Genomic DNA, 19,987 nt, shown 5'->3' with positions numbered 1-19,987 from the left:
CATAAATTAACCCATAATATATGATGGAATTGATTCATAATTCATTATAGTTTGTTTGTGAAACTGTTCGTAATTGAATAAGACATTATAAAAAAAGTCAAGGATAGATTTTGTAATTGTAATATTGACAAGGTCATTATGTGAATAGTTTGTGTGCTTATTAGAGTTTAGGGATTTGCATCTTAATTACTTTTGATTATTGGCAAGATGTAAGTTACTTTGCATATTTGTGAAGTGTATTTTGAATTAATCTCAGATATTATATTTCTATATGCTGATTGTAGTTAAACTGGGTGGAATCTTATTATCAAACAGCGGTAAAACTTCTACAGACATTTGAATATTCAATAACATTGCAAGGGATCTTTTATTAAAGCATTGGCTGCATTTGGATTCAATTATGTTTAGTTTAGGCTATGAAGTATCTTAATAGCATTTAGGGATTGTTTTGAGATAATTTGTTTGAAACAGAATCCTTTTTATACAGATATATTTCAGTTTATGATTGAAATGGAAGTTGTTTCATTTGTGGAGCAGATTTATGATATATGTTCTATGATTTGTCAATTAAAGTAAGAATATCATGTGTATTGTTTAATTATCTTGGCCAATTCGAAGGATAAGCTTAGTTTGTTATAACAGTAGAGATAAGTAGTATAGTACTACGACTGGTAAATATCATTAAACTGATATAACAGTTTAGTTATATTTACGAGATCGTAATATTGTAGTATTTATTTCTGTTATTATAATAACCTAAGTTTACTTTCAAATTTGACAGTAGAAGATGAGAGTTTTAAAAGATGAAGAATGTAATATCATGAGAAAACTGACTTGTTATTAGTTGCATGTGCATTCTTAGAATATCTGATTGATGTGTATGTTAAGGATCGCTGTAATGAACATATATCGAGGTGGCTGAATATCAATTTATCCTATTCAGTTAATTAATTCAGTGATAATTTTAAGATGAATTGGGAGGGTTAATTATAAATAAAAGATAATTGGCCTTACCTATGACTTAGACCAGTAAGGTTAAGTACGGAGAACAAGGCAAGTCTCTATTGCGTCATTTCACGAGTACTATAGAGAATCCCACTATGTGTTGTCTATAGGCTTACCTTATACGGATGCAATATTTTAGCACCATAGTGATGACACCTCAGCATATATATGGTTCATTGACTGATTATTCTTAGTGCGGTTTAATTTTGCATTGTTAAGAAGATGTTACTTCTTGCATAATAAATTTTAGAATTGCACTATGTTATGTGATTCAGATATCTGCATTATGGTTTTATATATGTTTATTCTGACATGTATGCAGGAGGACTACGCTATTTAACTCAGTGTGTATTGAGCCCTCTTTGTGTTGTGTTGCATTTTGTGTATGTTTCAGGTATTCAAGTTGAATAACTAATGCTAAGGAAGACTGTTGAAGTTATTTCTTGAAACTGAATTTGATACTTGTAAAGTCCATATATTGAACCTAGGTGTCTTTGAATGATACTATTCATCATTATTGTACTGAACTCATTATGTATTGACATCATTATGGAAATTTATTTAGACGATATATTCTGATATTTTGAAGTCTACGAATTGAGAATGATTCAATCATTGTACTTGTTCTTGTAATATGTTGATTAAATAAAAAAAAATTTATGGTTCTTTATGTTTGTTCATGGTTTAGTTTTATCTTTGTTAGTGGAGCATTACAGGGTTGCATCATCCATTACCTATACTTGAGAAGCCACGGGAAGATGTCATTATGGATTTCCTTCTTGGCTTACCGAGGACACAAGGAGGGCATAATTCAATGTTTGTGGTGGTTGACAGGCTTTCAAAGATGACACATTTCATTCCTTGCAAGAAGACTAATAGGCCAACACTGGGGTACATAATAAGAAATATTTAACAATTTATGATAAAGTTCAGCGTGGTCTATATGTGTCAATCCAAAGACGTAATCTTGTGAAAGGTGTCTGGGCAATATGCCATCAAGGGATGTAGGTTATGAGATTAGCAATTATGGATGCAGCTAAAACACCCGAAAACAAACTTTCAGCAAATCAAAGTGATTTTGGTGACAGGAACTGTCACTTCCTGGCGAGAGGACTTAAACTAGAACCTAAAACAAGCAAAAGCAATTCCGGCGACAAGAACTTACACTTCCTAGTGATAGGAACATTAGAAACATCACCTCTTGTAATAAAAATGAGAAAAACAAAAATCAGCTGAAAAGATATATTCTATTCTAATTAACTATCATGACATATTAAATTTGACTTACTTATATTAATGATCGAGAACTAATCTATTAATTAAATATAAGAAACATCATTCGAAATTTAATAGATATTAAACTAATACTTAATTATGGTCTATGCAATGAAACAATACCAAACTTGCAATCTCATAAACAATTAAATAATTATTTGAATACAACACTATCATTTCCATATTAACGCAATACATAGAACATTAAAAAATATTGCAAATGCATAAAACATTACAAACATAATAAAATATTAAAAACACAATAAACTAACAAACATATTAGAATATTACAAATATAATAAAAACTTCACCATGCATTCCAAGAGTGGGCCCTTCCTCCAGGTCTGCAAGGTGAATGAAGATAAAATAGTTTCTTGCACTGGTTTGATCAGCAGAACTTTTATTTTATTTCTCAAAAAAGAGATCATATTATTCTCTTGAGCTTGCATTATGTTGTTTATATATATGCAGCTCTATGCATAAAATAGTCATTAGATAATAACATAAATATGTTGCTTACAAAGAATAGAAAATTTGCTTTTGCCGTATCCACAAAATAATTTCTTATTCATCCCTATTTGCTGGTAATGAACTCTGTTATAACAGCAGCTGAAAATAGAAGATAATTAACTAAAAATCCCCTCTTATGTTTTACACGTGGAGAATATTTTAACCAAGAATATCCTCCATTAAACCTTATTTGTTGGGCATTAAAATACAGTAAACCTATATTTGCTATAGCTGTAGCATAAATAACCATTTTTAGTTTCCATATAACAAACATATCATTCCCAATTTTCCTTCACCAATACTCTTTTTTGTGTGTTTGAGGCATGCAATCCTTGTAACCTTTTCTGATATAGAAATGGATAAATAGTTCGCAAAAATTATCTATTAATCAATCAACGACGTATAGAAATTCCTATAAAATAGGTGTAGGAAAATCTAATAGGCGACAAGAAGTTACAATCCCAACTGGCAGGTGATAGGAAGTTACAGTCCCAACTGGCAGGCGACAGGAAGTTGCAATCTTCTTTGATAGTCGACAGGAACTCTGAATATTGATAAGGATTCTAAGTTTTCTCCTTCCATATGAAATACTGGTTTTCGTGGCACAATAAATGTTAGTAAATACAATAAAATATTATTCATATATTTCATCTAAAAACTAAAATAAATATTACTTATATATATATATATATATATTGAAATATATGCAACATAAAATGGGAAAATGGAATAGGAAATGGAATGTAAAAATAAGGATGAAGGCATATATAAAGGGTAAAATATGGGATAATTTATTACATAAATTGCTCTCATCAAAGACTACTGATGTTGTTCATGTGGCAGAGTTGTTTTTCAGAGAAGTGGTGAGACTACATGGTCTTCCAAAGAGCATAGATGTAGATCAGGATACCAAGTTTGTTGGGTATTTTTGGCTACAATGTGGAAGAAGTTGAAGACGGATTTGAAGTTTAGTTCATCACACCATTCACAAACAGATGGGCAAACCGAAGTTGTGAATCAGAGTTTGGGGAATTTGCTAAGATGCTTGGTTGGAGATAAGCCAAAGGGTTGGGATATGATTTTAACAAAGACAAAATTTGCATATAATAATTCTGTCAAAATGAGGTATAAGGAATTTCATATTGGAGATAAAGTCTTGGTTCATTTGAGGAAGGAGAGATTTCCAGTAGTACATATACCAAGCTGAAAATTAAGTTTGAACCATGCAAAACACTGAAAAGGCATGATTCTGAAAATGCCTATGAAGTAAAGTTGCCTACTGAACTGAATATTTCACCATTATTTTATATTTCAGATTTAACAAAATACTATGAAGGACGTGATGGAGATAAACTTGCAGAAGCACAGTAGAGTATTCTAGCGTCTACTTCAGCTACAAAGGAGATTGAGGAGATATTGGACAGTTGTGTTGAAAGAAGCACAAGGAACAGAACATATGAAGAGCATTTGGTCAAATGGAAAGGGAGGCCAGCGAAGGATTTATCTTGGCTAGCAAGTGAGGAGGTTGACCGCCTTGGTTTCCCTCTGACTACCTGAGACGTGACAGGGTCACTTCTCAAATTACCCCGGGTTTCCAATGTCAGAGCATCATACGTGTAAGAGCAATTTTGCATTACACAAAAATATTTCTTTTATGTTTCTTCCATACGGGTTGTCTCAGTGCAGAGTTGTTTATGGAGGCTTGCTACTTAGTAAGTCAGTCATACAAGCTCAAAATGTCCTAATTTGAAAGGTGCAAGTTATTTTGGATATATCAACCTGCACTTGAGGATCAATGACATATCATGAGTAATCGTGAAGTTATTGCAGATTTTTGGTGTGTAGTTTTCGTAGAAAAACTTCAAGCTCAGTTTTCAAGACCTTAGAGGCCCCGGATGGGCTCTAAAATGGGGTTAACTAGAGCTTGCGCAAGTCATGTGTTGTAGATCACAAGCTGAGGATTCCAGAATGGGGTTATAATAGCCAACCAGAGCAAGGGTTCACAAGTTATGGTCTTCCAAAGTTGGGCCAACCGAGATTTCCAAAATAAATGTCATAATTCTATTGGACCGACTCTATATGTATTTTTAGGGTTGGTCGGCCTCAAGGTTAGGGTTTGATATCTAGAAACTTCCGGAGTGGTATAAAATTGCCTATATAAGCAAGGCCCATAGATTATCTAGTACAAATCTGGGTGATAGTTTGCAACTCTGTGTTGCAAATTATTGTAAGGAAGGTGCCCATGTGGGTTGGCATATTGTATTTCAAAATTCTGTAATTGCACATTTGAGGCCTTAATGAGAATCCCATATTTTGTTCTTGCAAATTGCTATTATTTCTTTGTTTCTATTATGTGTTTTTTGTATTAAGGGGATCACCCTTCATCAATAACATATGTATAAATACAGATTCAACAATGAGGAATAACATAGGGAATATTTATTGTAACAATAATTAGAATTATATGGATACGTATTCTATGAATGTTTATAGTTTGTCTTCTCATTCTCTCACTATAGCCTCAAGAGTTGATAGTCGGTGTTGTGTAGGGAGAGTAAATCCAAAGAGTCTATTAGTGTCAAGCACCCTACAACATGTAAATCCACACTCTCCTTAGGATTGAGCCTAGGAGAGAAGGAATTAGGACTTAAACATGTTAATCTCTAAATGTATTCTGAACCTGGATGCTCATTTAGGAGTATTAACTCGAGCATATATATGTGATAGAAAGATGATAATATATACTCAATCAATTCTCTAATCACTCACTAATATGACCAAGTGGGTAGGGAATTTGCACAGGGGAAGGATTAATTCAATCACTTTGGGGCAAAACAGTCTCAATATGGGTGAGAACCAAGAGGGAGCCTCATGTTGATTGTTTTCACACTTGAGCAGCAATAATTCTACCATCCGCCTCAGGGTTAGTGATTGGGAGAGGATTAAAGAATTAAGACTTAATTATGTATTATAAGTCAATTATTGTTTCTACATATGATGATGATAGAGAGTTGGAATTCTCTTAGAATGAAACCAATGTAATCCAAACCCTAATTAAGAAAGAGAGACCCTATCAAGGATCATTATAGTTGTAAACTATAGAAATTTGGATCAAGGTTTTTCCTCTTGCGACCTTTGCAAATTTCTTAGTGTTTCCCTTCTCCTCTGATGAGTTGATCCAATTCAAGATTCCCTGGGGTTCAATGGTTGTGTCAATTTCCTTCTCTTGACTCCTTTGTATCCTTTGCCTAACCCACTCTGGATTATCAGCACTCTGATCCTTTTGCGTTGTCAACTGCTCTTGCCCTTGGACTACTTTAATATCAATTTCTTCCTCAACTCTAGGCCTTTCTACTATTACCTTAGAAGTTGCAGCCTCTACAATAGGAATTTCTACCTCTGCTAGTGGAATTTCTGCTTCAAGAGCCTCCTCTTCCATCATCTCCCCCTCTATTAGTACGCCAAGACTTTCCTCAATGGTAACATCTTGTTCTCTTCTTCTTTGTCTTGTAGATCTCTTATAGGCATTGATGCTCAGTCTATCTTGCATTGGTCTAAAAATGTGCTCTTCTTTCTCTACTCTTATTTTTCTCGTTTCTACTTCTTGCCTAGCGAAAGTGTCTATCCCCTGCATGCTTGGAATTTGACTAGTCGAGGTGTAATGTCCCCATTTTTTGTCAGCATCAAAATTTCAGGGAGTAGCCTATTATTGTGATCCTCATAGGTTAATATGGTGGTTAGAGGGTTTTATTGGGGATTGGCACTTTATGATGGGGCATAATTTCATATTATAATATTATAATAAAGCGAAAATTTTATAATTTCATGTTATAATATTATAATAAAGTGAAAATATAAGAATATCTTTTATCCCACATTTGGGAGAAAAGTAAGTGAGCTCCCACAAGGAAAGAATAAAGGGGGCATGAGAGGCTCTTTTCTTATCATCCGATTATTGTGATTTACGTCTAATGAGTTGTGTAGAGCCAAGGGTTTCAACATTTTTCACTGGAGAACGGAGTTCTTTTGTATGCCTCCATTTGAGCTGGTGAAATACCCAAGTGAATTTGGTATTGGGAGGACACCATACAAGTGTTCTATTCGAGCATATTGGTGAGAGACCCTTCAAGGGGCTGCAGTTGTTGGAGAAGACAAATCAGTCTTTTCATTGTGTCAAATTTGTGGCCTAGGGCCAAATTTGTGGAGTAAGATTGAAGGAATAAGTTGGATGTTGTTACAGTAACTTGCTACAATATCACTACTACAGTAACATCGCTACAGTATCGCTGCTACAGTAATTCGCTATAGTGTTGTTACTACTACAGGAACTCACTACAGTAAAAGTCTAGATTTCCTTGAGCAGTTTTCCAAGTTCCTATCTATTTCATTTGCATTGCATGGAGGATAGATTTGAATATATTAGGGCATGTGTGAGAATTTAGAAATCATTTGTAATCTGATTTATATCAGAGTTTTACATTAGAATTTGTTGCCCTAAGGTCTTATTGATGTAGATGCATATTTTCTCATTTATAGTCAATGCTCTATGGTTCAAAAAAATACAAAAACATTTGTTGTTGGTTGTTTGGAGTTTTGCAAGTGTATGAATTAAATTTTAGCATATATATATCCCTTGTGTGCAAAGTGTTTGACGAAATTCTCAGGTTAGCAAGTTCAAAATAAAAATCAGAATCGTACAAGATATTACAGTCGTATCAAAGCTTGCTTGCAAAGTGTTTGATGAAATGTCAAACCCCTGAATTAGAGAAGAATTTGGTGTTTTACGAAGTTATAACTGGTTGGGGTTATTACACAAGGATGAAATATTCCTAAAATCTTTGCCTCTTCTATTGTGGTTCTTCAATATGATGATCCAACCTACTCCCTGGTTCTGCTTCCTAAGTAATGCCTTTCCCTCTTACGTACTTTGTACTTCCTGATGGGATTTCACCTTCTTCTATCCTTCCTCCAAATGGTTGCTTTGATCTCTCATCCCATAGTGGTTGATAACCCATCAACTTGTATGTCAAACCTTCCTTCAGTGCGGTCACTTTTCCATTTGTCATTTAATCCACCACTTCATGAAATCCAAGACTCGTTTTGACAATGTATCAAAATCTGAAATCACTTTTTCCCCAATCATAGGGATGAATAACTTTCTCCTTTTTTGGATTGTATCCCCTTTGGACCACGTTTAGATCTTCGTCCATCTGACCAGGTACTTGAAAGATTTTGCATGTTCTGATCATGTTTAGTGGCAACATGGAATGCATTATTTTTCTAATCTCATTCTCATCTGTGGCATTGGCCAAAAAAACCTTAGAATGCATTTATGTTGATAAGTCGCACCTACCACTGTTTTTATTTTGTTGTAAGGATCAAAATCAGCCCTTTCTTGATAAAGTGACAAATGGAACAAAATCAGCTCATATAACGATTTCTCAGCCGCTTTCAGACATGGGTGCATTTCAGCATTGTCTTAGCCTATAGCAATTGGGAAACATAGCCCCAACTTCTTCTTTCCATTCTGAATTTTGTCATAAGCTTGTCGAGTGAGTTCCAACAGGACTATTTTACAATGGGAGTTTGTATGGTTGTGAAGAAAACCCGTGCAACGTGATATACGAGAAAGTAGGAAACTAAATAAACCATGCCCCATATTGCTCCACTAGCTTCATTGCCTCGACAAACATTCTAACGAAAGAAAAACTGCAAACATTCTTACCAAGTCCCGAGCCTTGACAAATTTGTCAAATTTTGGGATAACTTGGTGTACTTGACAGATTCGCCATTAAGGGAGGGTATTAAAACAATATCTCAATATTCAGTTATGGCGTTCATATGAGTTGTTAGCATGGACATTAGGAAAAATCTTTATTCTTTTAATTTTTATCTAATTTTATTTGTTTCCAATCTGATCCTTATGAGATAAACCATTTGTAACTAAGGAGACTTTTGTTCCTTTGTAACATCTAATATCTTGATAATCATTCTAGATGTCATTACTTCATAATATTTGCATACCTTGAGCTCTGATTATATCTTGTTAAATAATACCTCTAGGAACACCCTCCTAGGTCTCGCTGAGTCCCAAGTGAAGAAGAAATTATTCACTCTCAGAAATTGTCCTTTCATCCCTAATTTTTTGTTGATGTGTCACCAATCCACCCCTAGGATGACCTTTTCATGGCCTTCAAAAGTGATTGATTCCTCTAGACATGTGACAGTAATTTTGGGATGACCAGTACTTAAAACTACTCCTCGATTCTCTACTACTCTCACTCTAATCCGGTTCAGCATTCTTAGTCCATCACTCTAGCCTGATTTGAATTTCATATGGCGCATATTCTCCATCTATTTAACCCTAATTCAATTATTTAATTTATTAAAACTTGTTAATGCAAATTAAACATCAAATTTTACGCTACTTAAAAGTGATTGATAATAAAACTTTTTACCCCAGCAGACATTTCTTATGATGTTTTCAACCAAAATCATGTGTAAAGTAATGGATATGTTTAAATGGAAGTTGGTTACATACTTCTCGTGTACTAGTCTTATGTAACGAATAAACTGCTCCAGCGGAAACCTGTAGAACAAACTTTAAAATGTTTATATGAAAACTCACTAGATTTTTAAAAGAATCTTATGCGAGGCAGCAAAATCACAGATATCCAAGAGGATGACCAGACCTTCAGGGCAGTAGAAAGAAATTCTAAATCAGCACCTTTCTTCCGTGTTCCAAATGGAGGATTCATTATGACAGTATCAACCACTGGTCCTGCAAAAATAAACTTGAGTCCTTCATAATCCAAGAATCTTAAGCTTTATCAGCAATTCATGCTAGAAAATTATTACTTTCTTTTCCCATATAAAAGAATAACCCCATTAAATCCCAATCAGTTCAGTACATATTTACCAATCTCAAATAGCTCTTAGAACAAAATTCCATTAAAGACACTGTATTACATGTGCACCAGCTTATTAAACAAGCATGGACACTAGAAAGACAAAAAAGGAAGTTAGCAAAGACTTGATAGTAAATTGTGTAACAGAGACGACAATCAACACATAAAGCTATAAAAGTACCATACCATTCATATATCCTCCTCTTCCATTTACAGGACTATGTCAGGTAAATCAGCTATTTTCTAATTAATGTCAGAATATGCAAAACTATTTTCAGCCCTCAACAACACAGCAATTCAAACCATCGGGTAGAAAAAGAACAATGCTCTTCAGGACTAAAAATAGTGGTGTTTTGTCAACCAAGCATATAATTCATTCCAATTGCGTGTTTTAATCATTTGTCAACAAAGCAATGATAAATTTAGCAAGTTAGACTTTCTTCAAAATATTAGATTCCAACCGTAGAAATAGAATTAGACTACAGTACAAATATAGATGTCTTTTAAATTTTAAATAAGTTTTTGCATGAAGTTTACAAAATCCTAATGCTATTGGATTTCACAATAAGTGGCTGATTTAAAAAGCACAGATAAATTCAAGAACAGTAATATGTTTCACAGGCAGGTAATTTAATAATGTGGTAGAAATTATACTTAAATCATTCTAATTTTCATACATCAATTTTCCAAGCACGGGTACATTTCATTAAAACAAACAGCTTAAGTAGAACGCACAGGTAAGTAAATTTCAAATACAGTAGCAGATACAAAAAGAATATATTGCAACTTACAAGATATTTCATGTTGTTGGGTGGATATTTTGCAACCTACAGTTTTGGGTAAAAATCCAGTCACAAAATAGGATGACTAGCCACAGTGTGTGAGACAGAGTCTCTCCTACCTTAAAGGGAAGGCTCCCCCTTCTCACTGTTCCTTGGATCAACTCAAGATAAGCAAGAAGTCGAGAGATTTTGTAAAAAGGGTGTTACCAATATTCTCTCTTAACTTTCAAGAAAGAGTCCACTTACTCGTGGAGCGAGTAATGCGCAGGGTGAATCTCTAACTACACTTCTCTATAAAGCTAGAAACGGTGATACCGATAAACTAACACTAACTCAAATGCTAGCTGAAAGTGTACCGGTTTGGCTCTAAGTCCGGTCGTACTTCTATATGGAAAAATTTTTACTAATAGGACACAAAGACTTCTAAAAGTAAAGATATCTCAATTTTTTTGCGAATTAAGAAAGAAATATAAGCTACAGACAAAACTTCTAGCTATATATTTCCACAATTGCTCTTAGTCAAAGCTCCGGCTCCAATTGAATCTTAACTCTTTTATATTCAATTACCAAGAATGCAAGATAACATGAATCAAAGATAAAGTATGCAAATACAAGCAAAGCTTCTAATTCACATAAGTAACAATCTCACTCAATCAAATTTAAGTCTACATTGCTCCTTTGTATTCACTTTTCTCTCAAAATAGTGCTATACAAACAAAGTTCTGCTGGCACAATTTCTCCAAAGCTCTCTTGCATACAATATAAGATAAAAGATGATTTCACAATGAGGGGGGGTACTCCTTTATATAGGCACAGGAGTCGAGAAGAAGATGAAAGAAAAAGTGGCAGCAACTCAACCAACTTTGACTTAGTCTAACTAAAAAAGAAATTATTGTGTTACATACAACTCGCATTACACATTTTCATGCACATGCAACTCGCATTACATGTAATTATATCTTTTCATGCAATGCATCCTGTTAGACCTATAAACAGAAATAAAAACAAAAAATAACAATCTTAAAGATTTTTTTCAGTGCCTTGAACTTGATGATGACATCCCGCACTGTAGGAAGATCAACAATCTCCATTGTCTTTGATATGGCTTCCATCCTCATTGCATCTGCATATGCTGATTGTACAACCTTAGAATTTGTCGCCAGAGAATCTAACAAGTGCTTTGTAGAGGATTTATACAAGACAAACTTGTTCATCGTGTGAGAATCAAAGTCTTCAAAATCAAAATCAGCATTGATTCTAATTGTATATTTTGAACTTGCCCTTTCAATTGCAATGAGATTTCCTTGTTCATCAAGAACCTGGCCTTACATTTGTTCCAAATCACAAGTGACACCTATTTCAACTGCTTGGCAATCTCCAAGGGCTACATGCAACTTTGTAATCAGCTTCCTCAACGTTTCCTCTTTGTAGCCTATAAGTCCTTGAAATCTGAAGAACATTTCACATGACGGAAGAATGTCACATGAGACCAAGGCATCTAGATCAAATTTTGCAATTTCATCCCAATCATTTAGAATTTCCTTCAAACCATCCACTTCTTGAGTCAAAGAAGAAATCAAGTTTTGCTCCATTTCATTCATCTCCTTGACACGCCTAAGAACTGCAAATGTTTTTGTGATGGGTCAAACTCATTCAGACATGATTTCTCCTATCCAAGACTTGGCGGCTTCAATCAACTTTCTTTCCTTGGATGTCTGAGACATAATAACAACACCTTGAGAAGATTGTTGTTGAATGACCTCACTCAAGTGAGAAACCTCCTGTTTGGGTTGATTTTTCTTCTCCCGTAACTCATGATTGCTTTTCGATACATTAGCTAATGCATCTTGAGCATCTCACAAACAACTCAAACGTGATTGTTTCCCGAATTCAACCTTAGTGAACTTGTAATCAGAACAAGTAAGTTCTTGAACAGGTTTGTCCACCAGTGGCTCAACAACTGTCATGTCCCCTTTCTAGCGACATAACTTCTACCGGGGATTTGCCTATCATTGACTCTCGTAGGCAAATAATTTTGGAGAGAGAGTCATTCTGTTGACAGATGATTACATTCTTGCTCTCAGAAAGTTATTATCCAGTAAGTGGGGCCTACTTGTTTTAATGTCGAATTGAGATTGTACTTTAACTTTATAAAGTTATTTATTTAATTTTATAAAGTTAATTAATAATAAAATACATTATAATAAGTTATTATAATAAGTTGTTCTAGAAGCTTCCAGCGACTTCTCAAAAAGTAAATAAATAGAGGGCAGGGGGCACCCATTGGAGACAAGCGGGTTTGTGGATTTGACTTCTACTTCAGTTGGAGCAATTTGTAGTCATTTGGTCTGCAAATTCTCAATTTATCTTTGGGAACGAAAACTCCCATTGGTAAGCAATTTTGAGGGTGTGGAATACCACCCGAATTATTGCAAATCGGAGGTGACGCTACGGTCATTTCATCGGGCAGAAATTTGAGCTTAAGGCCAGTTGCAAAGATCACTATCAGGAGACTTCCGCAGTATAGGATTACCTATGTTCTTTAATAAGCCAGGACTGAGAAGGGAAATCCCTCATTACAACCCGAAACAGCAGAACGAAGCATATATGATCATCGATTCATTTTAATAGGTCAGGCGCATTATTCTTTAATAGGTCGGGCGCATTATTTCGGGACGCAGACAAAAGGAGCTAGCGGAAACGGACAAGGGTTTAGATTATTTGCGAGTTCGTCTATGGTCTTCTAATTTCGGAATTAATATCACAGAGAGCGGAGGTACATTTCCTAGCAAATAGCGGATTCAACTTCCAACAATTCAGACACGATTTTTTTCAAAAAAAATAATAATAATTTAATATAGCAGTCGCCGAAATCTGGATGAGAAGCAGCTCGAAAATTAATCTCAGGTTTACGGTTCCAATCATAAAATCGTGGTGAACGACAACAGCAAGAAACCCGTGCGGCAGCTTGGTCACCAGTATCAATACTCAATTGTTAAGGTGGCACCAACATTCTTTCCAGTCGGTGAAGACCAACAGATTCTTGCCAACTTATGCATATAACGATTAATGGAAATGGCGATTGTCAAGTTTCTTTCCTAATATTGTTAAGTTATAAATCTCAGTTCAGACTCTGTTATTCGTCTATTGGATTGTTATTAAAAAGTATTTGCTATTACCATAGTACTTGCAATAAAATCATTTTCCTGAATTTGGTTGTTACTATTATCCATTGCATTTGGTTACATCTATAACTGGGTGAATTAGCTGGACATATCACGGATTAATCATGTTTCATGCCAAGTATTTGACGAATTGCCATACTCCAGTATTGTTATTTTAGTGACTCATATAGTGAGGGTCATCTCAACAACTTCTACAAACTTGGTTTTATCCAAATCAACCAAAATCCTTCAAACAATCTTATCTTCCAAAGATTTGGGTTTGGTTTTCTTGACGAGGAGATTATCCGGAGGTACAACCACTTTTCTTCTCTTTGTTGTGATTCTGCTCACCCATGCAGGCAAGTTGAAACTTTCATCCATGGAAGTAGGTATAGTGGAGACCATTGGCATTGATCCAAATTGTATCTCCGTCATGATTGAACAAGATTCAATCTCCACAACCGAATTCATTGGTGCATGATGTGAGGACTCCATCATAAAAAACTTAAAACCTGTTCAAAGATGTATCAAGTTGGGAAACTTGACCATTTGTAAGAGTTGGAAAATCCTCGAACACACTTCCCAAATGCTCATATTGTTCATTTGTCAGGATGAGAGGAGCGGCAAAAGAAATAGGAAGAGTCATTGTATTGACTTCCGGAACTGGAATAGAAGGTGTGAAAACAATGGAGAATAAATCCACATCATCATCTACTTCATCCAAAAAAGGTGCTTCATGCATGGATGGTGCATGAGTTTGTGCAGGCCTTGGAGGAGATATGATCATGACTTCCCCTTCTTCCTCTTCATCTTCTTCCTCTGATTCTTGAATTGGTTCAGAGATCTGAAATGAATTAGATCCCTTTCTACCCTTTAACTTGAATATGAGGGAACTCTTCACATGAGAAGAGGAAGCAACATCTTTTCCTATAATTTCCAACTGCGACTTCCTTCCAGGAGCGCCAAAGCTTCCACAATCCAAACCCAACTTAGGATTAACTCTTTTTAGGCCTATAATTTTCAGCCACTTGTTGGTATTTGCCAAAATGGATTGAAATCTATCCAGCATAGATCTACCTTCTCTCTGCTGCCATTGAATGGGAAAAAAGCACCTTTTATGGAAACCAGCCTAATGAAATTTTGGATCAAGGATGTTGTTGTAATCTTCAATTTGGAAATCTGAAGGGATCTCCAGCATATTAAGATCAATTATTTGCTGCAGAGTCAATCTACAGTAGTCCGTCTTCATTATATCCAACTCTATTCTCGTATCAATCCAGACATCCTCGATGCGATGAACATGTCTGAAAGCCCTTTTGATTTGACAACTCATTTCTCGATAATCAAAGTAAAATCTGGCTTTGAACTTCTTCAAGGTGATCAACTCTAATTCTGCTTCCATACTCTTTGCTTTCTGCACAGAGTTGATCGAATACTTACCAATAGCCAAGGGTTTGGCAGAAGTGATACCAAAACCAAGCCTATGCAAAGTATGTTGATCAAATTGCACTTTCATGAGTTGTCTAGCTAACTCCATCAGGATGATCCTATCAGTAGCATACCTAGGTAAGGTATAGCCACTCACCTTTAAAGTACCCAACTCTCAAGTATATAAAAGTTGGAAACTGAATGAAGATACAACTGTATTGATTCACCTTTTCCTAGGCTTTATCAAATACCCTTTTGATGGATAACTGTCTGTCGAACAAGCACAAGAAATGCCCAAAGCAAGCATCTTGGTCTCTTCTGTAATGATACTTACTATTGGCCAGAGTGATCTAGTCATGGTAATCCCAAACTAAAATTTGAAGATGGTCTCCTTTAATTGAGAGACTAGAGAAAGATCTCATGGTAGCAGCAATGTAGACGAGGTAGGAGTTCATGTAAAAAGGCGCTGAAGTTCCTATGTTGAGCAACTGCTAGCAAAGTGCAATGCTAATCAACTCTCCCCAAAATATGTGCTCTTTGTTTTCCATGATTTGGAAGATGAATTTGCACATCCATGGCTCGAAATCAGTGGAATATTTAAGACAGCAAACTCTGCTGAGAAGAATGATAAGGTCTTTGTATTCTTGCTTGAAGGTTGGCCATCTTGAGACGTTGAAGCTATCTGGCACCCCACAAACAATCCCCTTCAAAAATAATCAACTTCCCTTTGAGATGTCAAAATGGAGACCAAATGAGAAGACAAAAAAGTAACAAACAAAATGATATGTTTTAACAATGAATGGTCTCATGAAGGGCCATTTTAGGGTTTTGTGAAAAAAAAATTAAAGAGTGCTATAAGTGCTTTTGTTTTAAGGCAAAAAGTATTTGTTGGGGTAGGAACCCAGATGCGCTCAGATCTGCCCAAAAATTGCATCCACATTCTATAAATACCGACGAATGTGCTTTACTATGCATCAAGACACATCCACAAGTGTGGATGCACTTCCCGAACACATCTGAGTGTGACCACATCCCCTAGCCGCATCCAACTCTAAATGAATCTACATCCAGATGTACAGGCAAGAGGTATAAATTTGGTGTCCTACGATCCATGCATTAGTTGCTTTGTGCTTGAAGAGTTCTTCAATCATTTTGCCTTTCACCTGTATCACCCATGTTTGAGATTGCTTGTCAAGTAGTCATACTAATCTTAACAACTCCCTATGTTCTAGAGCTGATGTATATGCACATTATTTTCTCAAATTATTGATTGTTAACAAAGTTAATTTTGGCATTTTATTATTGGAATTGTTATTTATATGTAAAGAAGTGGAACTCCAAATTGTGGACATAATAATATGTTATAGAATAATTTTATTTTGTGTTCTATTAGTTTTTACACAAAATAGTATCAAAGAAGGGAATCCTGTAAGTAGGCAATTTGTTAATGAGGAATACAATACAGAAATTCGCACCATTTGTTCCAGCTAATTATTTACAGCATCAGTAAGTAAAAAATCACCAACGGATTTTTGTTATGAAAACCACAACCATTCTTATTTGTGAAAAACATGAGGACTAATCACTAATGTTTTTCTACAAATCAAAAGAAATTAGGCACCAAAGACCAAAATGAAATTGCAAGCAATCTTCCACAAAATCATGTGGTCTTCAAATACAAATTGTTGAGAAACTAGGATCGCTTCTGCAAATATAATAACATTGTCATCGTATTGATGTATTCCAAATGTAGATCTGAATGACTTATAAATATGAGAGGAGACATGTCTCAATGCTTAATCATCATGTAATAATATATTAACAATAACATATATATATATTATTATATATCTATATAAAAATATTATATATAATATATTATAATATATATATATATAGATGTATTTGTCTAAATGATGATTTCCCAATAACCACAAAAAAATATCTTCAGGTCAATTCAATCTGACTGAAGCTACAATCTTAGCACTCCCTCTTCGCTAGGGAGGATTGCTATTGTTATCTCCAAAAACATTTGCACCCTAATGCCAAGGTTCTGAAAACTTTAGCAATTTTGGAATAACATGGGATCAATCAAAGGTTGCAGATATCCTATGACCTAACTAAACATTTGCATTCTAGGTCGAGACCTATCTGATTTTGTATGATGAGTCACCTAACTATCAAAACTAAATAAACTTGTGTGGGAAAGAGATAGAGAAGTACTGATGACTTGAAATATTGCACAAATAAAGAAAAAGGGCGATACACCAATTAATTTGATTGAAGCAAAAATATTTCCAAGCACAATCTGACAGCTTGCAGCATTCTAAACACAAATACAACTCCTGGTTATATACTTTGTAGATAAGTATTTCAAAGGAAAACTTAGACCCTAAAAATATTAAAAGGAATTAATCACAATCAATATCTTCAAACACTTAATATAACCCCTGACTTGTGCATAATACTTCAAAATATAAAAGATGCAGAATCAGACATAATTTTAAGGTTTCTAACAAGAAACAAAAGAAAATGACATCAATCACTATCAAAGCATACAAGTATAACTCCAGAAATAGATACAAAATATGTTGTATAAACTATCACAGTCTCTGAAAATACATGCTACAAATCTGATACAGTAGAAAAATAAGCACGATGCCCGAAAATGACAAAGGCTCTTCCTTCCAAGAATTGAACCCCTTCTCATTCTAAATGAGAAGTATATAATAAATTCCAAACTCAACCACTTCCCCACAAAATCAGGAACTGGGGGTCAGATATCAGAGAAAGCTGCTTCAAAATGACTCTAGGAACACCGGAATGATGCCAAATGTACTCCAAACTGTTCCTCTGATATGTGCCTCGGATGACAAGTCCAAGAGGACTCCAAAATCACCTAAAATCACTCCTAAGTCACTCAAAAGTCATCCCTAAAGACTAAAAGTCTCAAAATGACAACTAGGAAACTTGGCAATTTGAAACTGCCACTACTACCCCATCCCACAAGGAGACTTCAACTTTCAAATCTGACTGAACTTCAAAACCACAAACTTAGGCAATTAGAATGCCACTTGCCAGCTAGATCACCTAGTCAACAAATGATCTTAACTACCGATTTGAGCTCAAAGTCTTAAAATCTCCCACTATAACATATTTTGTTGCATCTTGATTTATTATTACATAATTGACTTTATTGAACATCAATTATAATAATAATAATTTCATTTCAATGTTACAACAAAATAACAATAATAATACTAACATAGTAATATACCACATTACATGATTAAAGTCATGCATATAACTATGTTACTAATAAAAAGAAAAACACTTATTATCATTACTTTGGCGGACCCAACCATTGAATAGCATGAAATTAGAGAAAGATTGGGGAAGAAGAAAGAACAAGAAAGTTCTTGAAACCCTAGCCGTATTATGGAGTTTTTTGGAGATTTTTTCTCCGCATTTTCTGGCATTTCCCTATGCTGTGACTTCTCTAGAGTTCTTTTACGCCAAATTTAGAGACAGAATGTTGAATAGGAAGAAAACATGTTAGTAATAAAATGTTTTGGCGTGATTGTTTGCCTTGACCGTTGTTGGTAGATATTTTTGTTTTATGGAAGTGCACAACATGACAATAGCATCGATGTTTATGCACAAGGTGAGATGCTATATCATTGCTTACAGATTTGTTGGATCTAACACCTTTTCTTATGTCTACCGGATTTGGAGACCTAGAGGAGATACGGTTTGAGGCAGCGAACAGGCAAGATTGGACAAATGCAAAACGACTAGTCATTACAAGCAATGGTTGGTGCCCTATGTCCCTCTTTACTCTATGCTCGTTCTTTTTATGCTATATACTTTCATAGAGTAGGAATATGTATCAATAGTTCCATGGGACGGTTAATTGTGTGAGAGGTATTTACTTTCAACATTCATTTCATTTCAGTTTGCCAATATCAGTTGTATACTACGATGAATAATACAAAGGACATTTTTCTCTATCTTTTTGCTCTAAATGAATTATGATTTAGGAGTTAAAACATGACCTGAATGCAATAAAAATGTGTACTTTACTTTTATTTTATCATTGTTCAGAACTAAATTTTAATGTGTTAAAATTAAGTAACATTTTTGGCGACCTTTGTTGATTTTCTTCCTAATAGACATGTAACCACTAGCCTTTAATGTCCATTGGGCAACAACATCTTGAAAACATGAATTTTTAGGACCTGAAAATAGAACTGAATGATTTGTGTTGGCTGGTTGGATCAAGTAGGTGTGTATGAGCAGGTTCAATGGGGTTCATTGATTTGACACTCATTGGGGTTGTTGATATGTAGGTATGTGATCCAACGAGCAAGAATATGTGCACTTTAACTATGTTTTCTATTGTGGACCAGTCATAGACGTAGGAATGAGTCTATTGGATGTGACAACCTCTAGACTGGTTTGTATTTGTATGGTTGATCCAGATAGTAATAACTTAAGCTTTGACTTATGACTTTTCCAAATTTCAGGTTTTGAACCTTTAACCTTTGACCAACAACATTAAAAACTTAGAATGTGTTCAAAGCACTTAGAGAAAACTTCACAAGAAAACTAAAAGTATTGGCAACCGCCTATTTGAGTAAGCTAGGGTGAATGCATGTGTAAAGGTTAAACATTAGGTATGCAAGTCAATAGAGTACATGGTAGGATGACCTATTCTCTTGTATATGTGATGTAAGACCTTGATATGGATTAACTCTAGGATGAATGAATATGTGACTGTCAACAACACACTAACAACTAACTGTGCATCAGCACTTTGGGAAAAATAAAACCCTCAAACTGAAACAAGACACCAAAGCAAACTATCTTAACATGTACAAGTTGAAACTCATAAATCATACCTCGAAGCATGGCT

At 34.9% G+C, this 19,987-nt stretch overlaps 1 protein-coding gene across 1 annotated transcript in view; it reads right to left on the bottom strand.

Moving 5' to 3' along the window:
- LOC149551586 (S-adenosyl-L-methionine-dependent methyltransferases superfamily protein) overlaps positions 1 to 19,987 on the bottom strand; it is a 177,850-nt gene that overhangs the window by 69,329 nt on the left and 88,534 nt on the right. Inside the window, exons 6-7 of the mRNA XM_089787102.1 lie at positions 9,483 to 9,571; positions 9,332 to 9,379 (exon numbers count right to left, since the gene is read on the bottom strand). Of these exons, the coding sequence (XP_089643228.1) occupies positions 9,332 to 9,379; positions 9,483 to 9,571 (137 nt within the window). The remainder of the gene's footprint in view (positions 1 to 9,331; positions 9,380 to 9,482; positions 9,572 to 19,987) is intronic.

This window comes from Cupressus sempervirens, chromosome 6 (assembly GCF_028749045.1).
Source record: "Cupressus sempervirens isolate cs-2001-9-10 chromosome 6, ASM2874904v1, whole genome shotgun sequence".
NCBI lineage: Eukaryota > Viridiplantae > Streptophyta > Pinopsida > Cupressales > Cupressaceae > Cupressus > Cupressus sempervirens.
The sequence above is the reverse complement of the archived record's forward strand: the minus strand, read 5'-3'. Positions and strand labels throughout refer to the sequence as shown.